Consider the following 10,446-nt stretch of genomic DNA (forward strand, 5'->3'; position numbering starts at 1 on the left):
TTTTTTGTTTTTTTTTTTTTTGGTGATGAACAAATCCTCTTCGAAATATTACAGCTCAAATTAGTTCCTTCAAAGATATCATACAAAAACATGCTACATTTAACATCTATCTAATACATTCTGTAATCAGAGAGTTACCAATTCGGCACAGGTGCTTGGAATGCACAGTTCTACCAAGAATTAGTCTTGCATGGGTAATCCAGATTGTTACAGCACATTGTTGCTTTCTCAAGTCTTCCACACCTTAATGGTGCCATCTACGGAAGAACTAATCATGCAGTTGTCCTTAGGGTGATAACTGACACTTGTTACCACTGATGAGTGTGCCCGGATACTTGATACAACAGATGCTTCTACTAGATCCCAGAAGAAGATCGAACCATCCTCAGATCCTCTGATTACATGGGCATCAGAGTTGGTAAGGCAGCAGTCCAATTTGTAAGACTTACAAGTATGGCCTTTATATTCTTGAAGCAATTCAGCAGAAGTCCTGTCGAGGAGACGTATAGTTGAATCTAAGCAGCTTGCTAATATGCAGTTACCATCATTTGACATAGATATACAGTTCACAGGTTGTCCCAAGTCATCGGATAGTTCTCTTCCCATACGAATGTCAAATGTGCGAACAGTTCCATCAACACTTCCACCAATAATCTCAGTCTTTGTTAAACAAACAGACATTACACTATCCGTAAATGAGTCAATTATCTGAATAGGCTCAGTACTGTGAGATCTGCAGTCCCAAGCACGCAATGACTGATCATATCCAGCTGAGACTACAACAGATGCATACTCGTTGAACTTCACAGCATTCACACCTCCATCATGGCCTCGAAATTTTCAAATGACTCGACCGGATGCCACATCCCAATAGAAGATTTGTCTGTCACCACCACCTGAACATAATTTGGAGTTGTCTGAGGTGACATGGACATCACGGACTTCACGGCCATGGGACTTGTAGGTTTTAATGTGGATGCCACGGTGAGGGTTCCACAGTCGGATGGTTCGGTCTTTCCCACAGCTGAGGCAGTAATTCCCGTCTTTATTGAACCTCGCTGCTAATATTGCTCCCTCATGCCCTTTAAGTACATTTCCCTCCTTCTTTGGCAGATCTGAGACACTCATATCCTTCCTACTTGCTCTCCGCTCACTGCTTGTTGAGCAGGCCACCTGGCAATCTTCTGTAAAGTTCCCTTCTGGGTTTAATAAATCAGTTAATTCAAGTTGGAGATGGGAAAGAGAAAGACTGTGACTATGGGAAAGACTATGTGACTGCTCAGCGGAAAGAAACAAACTTTTTCTATACTAGTGAAGAACATATATATTTAAAATAAAGAAGATCATATGAAATTGTATGGTGATAGTTCTGTTGCATTTGAGGTGATGAAGCCACCTATGTTCAGATAACCATTATCGAGTCAAATAATAACCATCTCAAACTTCCAAGGGAAACACATCTAGAAAGAGAAATTAAAAGCAGCGCAAAGATGAATTTTCACCCTAGCTTGCGGCCATTTGGATAAAAACAAAAGAATTCAGTAGTTTGGGATTTGATCCATCCAGAATTTAGAAAAATCAAACTTAAGAACCCGAAATAACTTGTCAAACATGTTTATATCAAATCTTATCTTGATATAACTATTATAAACACAAGACACCATCTCAGGTAGAGCATTCTGTTTCAGCAAAACATTTATCTGTCTCCTATCAATGCTCTATAATTCCTGATCCTTAAAATCTAAATTCAAATATTTAAATGCATTGTTTATACTCTTAGATCGCATCCAGAGGGCCTAAAGTTAAATGCTTAGGTAAGATCTGCAACGAGGGATTGACAAGCAACCGCATATATTCTCAGACCAACTCATAAAACTAAACCGAGGCTATGTTTGAAATCGAAAACCAGAGCTTCAGTTGATCTAAGAGTACCAGATATGAAAATAAATAAAATAAAATAAAAATACAGATCAAATTGAGCATACCAATGAATGTAAGATAGAGATAGGATCTGGGTCGAAAGCCAAGCTCACAAAGAAGATGAAAATCGCCAGAGAGATTAGGCTAACCTATTTTCTTCTTCTGTTTTCTCTTTTGTTACAAGGTTGTAGGCCTAGTTTCGTTTCTAAGCCTAGTTTCGTTTTGTCCCGAAAACCCCTCGAGTTGAGCTTTTTATAGCATCGGTGATTCGGGCTCTTTTTATTTTTATTTTTATGTTTTGTCATGTAATTTTCTGTTTTACCCCTCTAATTCTGTTTGCACTTTGCAGCTCCACCATTATCAGCCCTTCTCGTCCTGCTCCTCCCAGTGCTCCTTCAAGAACGCCATACAACTAGCTCCACCTGCAATAGTATTCATCCTCCTTCTCAGATGTCCTTTCTTTAAAGCAACTGCTTATACCCTAGAGAGTGATCATAAGTACTCAGCTCAGCAAATTATGTTTAACCATTTAGTGTAAACTATACATTAAAGACTGAGAATTTTCAAATAGTAAGATTGCATGCTCTTGGAACCTTGATATTAGATTGCTTCTTTTTGTTTATCTATTCTACTTTTGATCGATTTGGATTTTAAGCCATTTGATCTTGGATGTTCTTTTTTTTTTATATAAAATTTGATCTTGGATGTTGCAACTGGATGCTTAACTGATTAATTGAACTTCTTGTACTTCTTGCAGATTATAATCTGTTTTGATTTAGCCTCAGTTAACATCAAGGATATAAGAACTTCCCCTATAGCACAATTGTTTTTTTCTTTGATATTCTTCGATATTTTATGTTGGGTTCTTATCATTATGCTTTTTGTTTTGCTCAACAGGTAGTAAATAAACTGGACTGATGAGGAATGGTTCAGAAGTTCAGACATTGCATGTCGATATGTAGAACATTAAGGGTCAAGTGAAAGGTATATATACTCCCTTTCGAAATCAAAAATTGTTAAACTTACATGGATCTGTTATTATACTTTGTTCCTGAACTACATATCAGGTGCATTTGCATATCCCGACTATCTGCGTGTGAGGTCCTCATAACCAATCCTTAGGGAAACAAGTTAGATAGAAAGGGTATAGGTTCTAGGCGCCAATAGTACTCCAAGTGATTGTGTGAGCACCTGCAGATGAATTTGATCTTCTGTAAAATGAATGAGGCATAGATCTCATTTTTGTACTTTATTTCTTCGGAGACAAGTAATGCAGTACCATACTCTGTTTTCAGGAATTTGTTTGGTTTTGGTTACGGTTATGCTTAACAAATATACTTGAAATGCTACCATAACTAAATTTCATCTAATCTTTTGTTTTCTATTATGTCAGACAGATGTCAAAGACTAATCATGCTTCAAAGGCAGCAGTGGTAATTTTCGTATTGTAAATGTGCAGTTATAAATAATCCAGCCAAAGTAATAGGAATTAGACCCAAGACAATTCCAAATAGAAAAACTTCAATCATTTCAATTTGTTTGAGAGGGGAGGGGAGAGGTAATATCTACGCTTAAATAGTAATACGTATCAACTCTAAATCTCAATGACCAAAAATTGGCAATAGGCGAAAGCCTGCACAAACATCATTTCCTGGAGAAGAAGCTAATTTTCCTTCAAGTGCATGCTTCTGTATATTCAGTAAAATAGTAAAATGATTGTCTTAACATGCTTCAAGTTATTTCATCCAAGTAATAGTAACTAAACTTACAAAAATAAAACGAGACTGAACTTCCTGTTATTTAGGAACAGAGTACAGACTCCTTTTCTCCTCGCCTGTTTATGTGAAAATGCCTGTAATAGTATGATGTACTTTCACAGATCAGATTTTGTAACATGTGCGGATGTGCTTAAAACAACTTGAGCTGTGCATATGCAGCGGCTTCAACTCTTGCCCGATTACTATTGCACAACATCGCGATCATAATCATAGTGAAGATCATCCCAGATAAACCTATCAGAAAATGTAATAATTAAGAACTTGCTGTATATTGCATCAACTCTAGGTTACTATAGAAACATATATATATATATATATATATATAACAAAAATATGATATCAAAAGTTATATCCAAATCCTTTTATTAGATGAGAGTTAACAAACTAAAGCAATCTGATTCTTTAAAACCATTTAATAAGAAATGAACTCCAAACCCGGGTAAGTGTCCCATTTCTTCTTCACTTATTTCTCAATTATGATGACAAGCTATCTAGAAGCTGCCTATTATATGACATATCATGAAATTCGTATTGTCAAAAGAAGCGGTCTAACTTTCAAGATTTGAACTCCTTCACCCAAATGCTATATTGTATACCACCACTAAAGTTATAAAGAAAATTTATAAGCTGGGCAAGACTAGACTGGTGCCTCACTCTAGCTCTAACTGAGTTTGACTGGTTAGTATCTCACTCAATCAACTTGGCTTATTATGATGACTATCAAGGAATGCTGCATTGAGGGTAATATCAATCTCAAGTTCACTGATACCTTGGCAAAGTTGAGGCATTGTTTATGGGTTCTTTTAACAATCTAAGATTACGCTAATCGATCAACCAAGATTATATCAACAGTGAAACAAGGTAATTCTACTATGTAAATCTTGAACTTGATCTCTGAAAAGGAAATGAATGAAAGAAATAGAGAGAAGGAATATATAGTACCCCTGAGGTTCGAGGCTGCGGAGAATGGTAATGTTTGTTTGAAACTCAAGCAATGCCATATTGAGGTGAGCCAATCCAAGTTGAATCCGGTAGTATACGCCGCCTAGTGTTTCGCGGCGACCGAAGGAATTATGCACCACAAAACCGTGGATGGCCAACGCCGACGAGCCCATCATTCTCATTGCGACGGTGATCACCCGAATCTGCGCCGGAAAGTTTGGGCGGACGTCCGGTTGGGTTGGGATGAAAAAGTTGATATCATCCACGGCGCCTCGGATTCTGATCCCCGACTGCTCAATGGAGCCCATACAGGCACGAATCGCGGCCAAAGTCACCGGCTGATTGATGTCGATGTTGGCTCCGTGAAGCGGTTCGGCTTCAAGATGATTCACGCCGTCAGCGATCATCTGCAGCGACTCCGCTAGTAGTTCCAGGGCGGCCCGGAACCCTTGCAACCCGACATTGACTCTCTCGTGAAGGTTTTGGTTTTGGTTCATGCTGGAGGTTTTGGTTTCTTGATTGCTCTGGGTTTCTCTCAGAAAACAAAGAAAGCTAACAGAATTTGGGGGAAAGGGGGAAATCCTTGCTTCGTAAATTTGCACCGGGTATTCCAAGGCCCAACAACAAAACCCTAACTTTGATGGCACGGTCAAAGTGGTACCTATACTTTAAAAATTATCAATGTGGTACCCAAACTTCTATTTCGCTACCAAGGAAAGGCTTGAGGCCAATTTCCGTAACTGTGCCGTTAGTTTGCTGATGTGGCCGACATAGGGCCCACCAAAAAAAGGTGCAATGACAAAAATAACCTTCTAACTCTCACCAAAACCGTTTTTCTTCTATAAGCTTTAAATTTGAATTTTCCTGGGTATCACATTGATCAGTTCAGAAAAGTTTAGGCACTGCTGCTGTGTTTATCTGCTGATAAGAAATATTATGCAATAGCTAGAAATGTAACATAGAAATTCAAACATAGAACTAAAAAGGGCTGTCAATATCACTGAATTAAAACCAACATCAACATGAGAAACATACTATACATCATAATTCAAGCTTAATTGGTTTCCAAAAACTCAAGGAACCACATTGTTTGCAAAAAATTGATTCCAAACCATGATGAAGTACACATTATGTTTCTCTAATTTAAAAGCCAACACATTCACTATGTAGAACCCCTTGCTGTATGATTTTGGCTGTTTTGAGTAGGAGGCTGTGTTGAAGCTGATGCACTACCATTTCCAGCAGAACTACCCTCCATTGCTAACTTCATTTTCTTCCATCCCGTTTTAGACTTTATGGCCTGGTCTTTAATAGGTCTTGATTTCTTGGGTGGGCCTGGTGCCCTTTGGACCTGTGGAACACAAACAAGACATTTCCAACACAATTCAACAACCATTTTTAGCTTCACACTTCAATAAGACATTTCCAACACAATGCAACAACAACATTATTTTCAACAGTTAACAAAACATTTCAGCAATAGTTGACTTCACAACAAGAACAACAATCAACAATCAACAATCACCACCTGATACATACCTTTGCTAAGATGTCTAGACTCAACTATACAAAAGATTACTCCTAAAATCACTAAATATCCATAAGTCCACCCATTCCTTTACCCATGATGCATAGCATGCTATATGCAGACATGCATACTAATATGAATCAACACATATCTTGTACATGGAATCAAAATATCATCAATGAAATCAAGACAAACAGTGTTAACTAAAATGACATAACAACTAAGCACACAAAATCAGTATCCAATCATAAAAAGTTCTCCCCAAGGTCCCCCTACCTTTGTCAATTCTCACAGTAAGTTCCTGACCAAGACAACAAGTACTTTTTAGTAATGCAACTCATTAGTTCCAGTACTCTAAATATAAAGTATTTAACTGATAAAACACCCAAACAAACATGACAAGTCAGTTGATCCGAAAACAAGTTTACTGAACACAAAGAACTACTGCAGTTTTCTGACCCAGTCATCTTCACCACAAAAACTGTACAAATCCATAAGGAATTTGACTTCATGGCCTTCTAAAGAAATAAACTAGACATCTTAGAGAAGCTTTCAGAATTTGAATCACCTCAAAAAAAAATTTCTGTAATTAGATATGCAATTTCAAAGTTCAGTAACAGTTTCAGGTTTTTCTGGAAATTTTGCTAAAAGTGTCTAAACTTTGTTTTCAAAAACAAAACAGAAGATCTATGTGATACAAAACTTCTAGGAACTGAACATAAACACTCCAATGTTTCAAAAAGAAGGAAAAAGATACAAAACTTGCAACTTACAGACTAACTAAGATCACCACAAAGATAGCTAACAAAATGTAATATACAACAGTCTTAACTTCTAAAATTTCAGCAAATTTAAATCTAAAATCATGGTTTCTACTTTCAATAGTAGAAACTAATAACATGTATAAGAACCTCATAATCTAATCATTACATATGTACAATCTCATATCAAAACAACAAAGATTCAAAAACAAAGAGTACAATTAAAAACAGAAATCTGAAATCACAAAACAACTTCCTAACTTTCTGACCAGTAAACTTTATGGCTAAAAACGACACAGCTTGACTGGGAATTTACAGTTGGTGTCTTCATAACAATTGTAAAAGACAACCTAAAGATCAATCAGGAACTGGAATCGCAGCAAAAGGAATTTTTTACAAATACTTATGATTTTTGGAAGTTGTAGACCTGCATCAGGAAAATTACTGATTTTGACTCAAATCAGTTTTTGTTTACAAACTGACTAAGAACCTAACCAAATAGCTGAAATTCACAAAATTGATCATCTATTTCAGCACTACACGGACAATTACACAACTCGTAGTTATCAAATCACGTCCAAATTGAAGCAAACAAAGTTAGGGTATTGAAAATTGGTATTACCTTCAGATCCGAAAGAAGATTTGAAGCTATATCGAAATCATTATAGATCAACGCCGCTTTGAATCGCCCGAAGTTCTGAGTCAGCTAGTTCAGCTTCGCCTCCATTCTCGTCTAATTTGCTTCCCTCTCTGGTTTTCCCTTTCGCTTTTCTCACTCTGCAAATCACTCCTGGGTCTTTCAATTTGGAGACGAACAAGAGGACAGAGTTTGTGGCCGACTAGAGAGAAGAGAAGAGGGAGATTGGGGGGTCTCTTTGGGTACGAATATGGAGGAGATGGTGGACTGCGGAATTTCGATAGATCGATCGAGGTTTAAGTTTGAGAGAGAATGAAGGGGATGTAGGTGTTTGGGATCTAGGTTTTCAAGAGAAAAAGTGATGAACATGCAGGTGCGATTTAGATTAGGTTTCAGAGAAGAGAAGAGAAAAGGGAGTTTGGGAGGAGATGGGGGAGGGAAATCGAGTTTTGACTTGATTTGGGTGTAGGCTGTGTAAAATGTCGTTTTTGCCCTTTTTTTGGTAGACCCGATGCTGGCCACGTCAGCAAACAGACGACACCGTGACAAAAATTGGCCTTAGGCCTTTCCTTGGTAGCAAAAACAAAGTTTAGGTACCACATTGATAGTTTTTAAAGTCTGGGTACCACTATGACCGTGCCACAAAAGTTGGGGTACCGGTGATGTCAAAACTTCTTTTAACTACAACTCATCTAAATGGAACGCTCGTGACATAGATATGGGAAGACAATTGAACCAAACAGAATGACTATCTCAATTATGACCGAGGTTAGCTAAGCTATCTGCTACAAAATTCACTTCACAAAATACATGTCGAAATCGAATAAAATGAAAGTATTGGGAGAGAAGTCTGATATCATTAACTAACAGCTTGATTCTCTAAGGGATAGAAATCTTGTTATGAAGACAATCGATTGAATCACCTTCAACCAAATGTACTTATGATGGTTAAGAAGAGCAAAGCTAAAAGGGTGCTGCTAAATGTACCTAACAAATTACTGAGTAGATCGAGCAAAACAATTTTGTTTGGAAAATAATTTTATCCTAAAGTGTAATGACGTTAATAGTCATGATAATTAAAATAATAACAAAAAATTCAAATGCCCTTGTACCCAGCAATTTAACATGAATATGTTGTTCGTTCCGGTAAAATCTATAACCCGGAAGTTGTTCACTTTTTTGTCGTAATACACATGATATTGACAAAATTCTAAGTGCAAATATAGTTTCGGATGCTTCATGCTTCTACTATAGTATGTTCATTTTTAATGTCATTGAAATAACTCAATAGTAGTGTTGTAGTTTAGCGTATTCCCGATCTTCCTTCGTTCGAACTTTGTTCAGACAACAAGCACTAGAAAAATATTACGTATTCGGCAAATGGGACTACAATTTGGCCGACAACCACCGAATGGGACTAACTATCATCATGGTTCAACAGCCCCCTTCCATTGAGGGATCCCTATTTTTGGTCACTTTTTAGGGATAGGGCATTACACCACTTCCCAATTGAATTTTTACATCTCCACCGTTCATATCTTAGGTCTATATGAGTAGATCACCTCTACAAAATTTCATATGATTTGGTGATCGTTAAGACTTTCAAAAGTTTGATTTAGTTTTAATGATTTTGAACGGTCCAGCTTATGTCAAACTAAAACCGTTGAAGGTCATTAAAACTAAATTGAACTTTTGAAAGCCTTAACGATCACCAAATCATATGAAATTTTGTAGAGGTGATCTACTCATATAGACCTAAGATATGAACGGTGGAGATGTAAAATTATAATCGGGAAGTTAGTGTAATGCCCTATCCCTATAAATGGCTTAAAATAGGGATCCCTCATTGGAAGGGCCCTGCATGGTTCAATATGATTAATTGCTTCAAATTGCTTCAACTTATGCTAGCGTGATTTCTTCAGGTCTCTCTCTCTCTCTTTTGTCTCTATCTCTCCCAGACTCTCAATCAAACCAAATCAAATGCTTAAGTTTGAGTACAGTTTTTCAAATTTTTATGGTACATGGAATTTCTATGTAGAGAACGCGGTCATTGAGTCCACCTTTGGCTATTCTTTGTCTATGGTGATTATTTTGGAACAACATGGCAAGAGATCTGTCATAACATTGAGTTTTATCATTCAAAACAATAAGCACGGGCATGGAGGTAAAGAAATGTGGAGTATATACAAGCAAGATTTGATTGGAATGAAAAGATGATTCCAACTTCCAAGCAAATTTTGGTTCTTGCTTGTTTGTTTGTTTGGGCCTTTGGCCCCCATTTATCCAAAAAAATATATATATTTGTTTCTTGTGGTAGAGATAATCATTTTGATATGATATGCAGAAAATTTGTCATTGTTAAACAATGCATTTTATCTCGAGCAAACCAGTAAAAAAAAGGTGGCTTTCGCTGAGTGTGAGAAATAGAGAGTGGGTTTTGCTTGTTGTGACTTGTGAGTTTGAGTGGGAGTTTTGCTAGATTTAATAAAAAAATGGTATTATTGGAAAGTTGTTGAGTGTAGTTAGAAATTTTATAATATTGCTAGGTTTATGAAGTTTGTTGGGTCTACTTAGCAAATGTGATGGGTACATTTAGCAGCACCCAAGCTAAAACCATCTCTCAGAGCAGTTGATGATAGTCGCATATTTGTGCGACTTTTATCATGCTAATTATTCTTATTACTTAGTTATTTTGTGATGTTTTCCTATTTTTAATTAACTTTATTTGTTTTTAGGTGTTTTAAAGTCAAACAAAGAAAAGGAGCTAATTGGGCTTAATTAGGATCCCTAATCCTAGTTGGACTGGTGATGGACGTGACAAATAGGTTCACTAACCTATTTATACAAGGGAGCAGCCAAACAAGAAAGGGGGAACGGAAC

The 10,446-nt window shown here is 37.0% G+C and overlaps 1 protein-coding gene and 1 pseudogene across 2 annotated transcripts in view; both read right to left on the reverse strand.

The window, feature by feature from the left end:
- The window catches only part of LOC101308890, a 3,706-nt pseudogene extending 2,257 nt beyond the window's left edge, over window positions 1-1,449 (reverse strand). The window contains exon 1 of the transcript XR_184960.1: window positions 139-1,449. The product of XR_184960.1 is annotated as a WD repeat domain-containing protein 83-like (transcript). The remainder of the gene's footprint in view (window positions 1-138) is intronic.
- A 2,077-nt stretch (window positions 1,450-3,526) lies between these two features.
- LOC101311590 lies at window positions 3,527-5,237 on the reverse strand. The gene is made up of 2 exons (XM_004303382.1): window positions 4,641-5,237; window positions 3,527-3,932 (listed from the first exon to the last, which is right to left on the reverse strand). Exons 1-2 carry the CDS (start codon window positions 5,135-5,137, stop codon window positions 3,881-3,883), a joined length of 549 nt encoding a protein of 182 aa, XP_004303430.1. The 5' UTR covers window positions 5,138-5,237; the 3' UTR covers window positions 3,527-3,880.
- Window positions 5,238-10,446: the final 5,209 nt, after the last annotated feature.

This window comes from Fragaria vesca, linkage group LG6 (genome assembly GCF_000184155.1).
Source record: "Fragaria vesca subsp. vesca linkage group LG6, FraVesHawaii_1.0, whole genome shotgun sequence".
In the NCBI taxonomy this organism is placed as follows: Eukaryota; Viridiplantae; Streptophyta; class Magnoliopsida; order Rosales; family Rosaceae; genus Fragaria; species Fragaria vesca.

Bases quoted from the DNA above. Each gene is read 5' to 3' on its own strand.
- LOC101311590 (XM_004303382.1), bottom strand. From the start codon at position 5,137: ATGAACCAAAACCAAAACCTTCACGAGAGAGTCAATGTCGGGTTGCAA. The intron at 3,933-4,640 runs GTACTATATATT...ATTTTCTGATAG, and splicing joins CGCAGCCTCGAACCTCAGGG to GTTTATCTGGGATGATCTTC.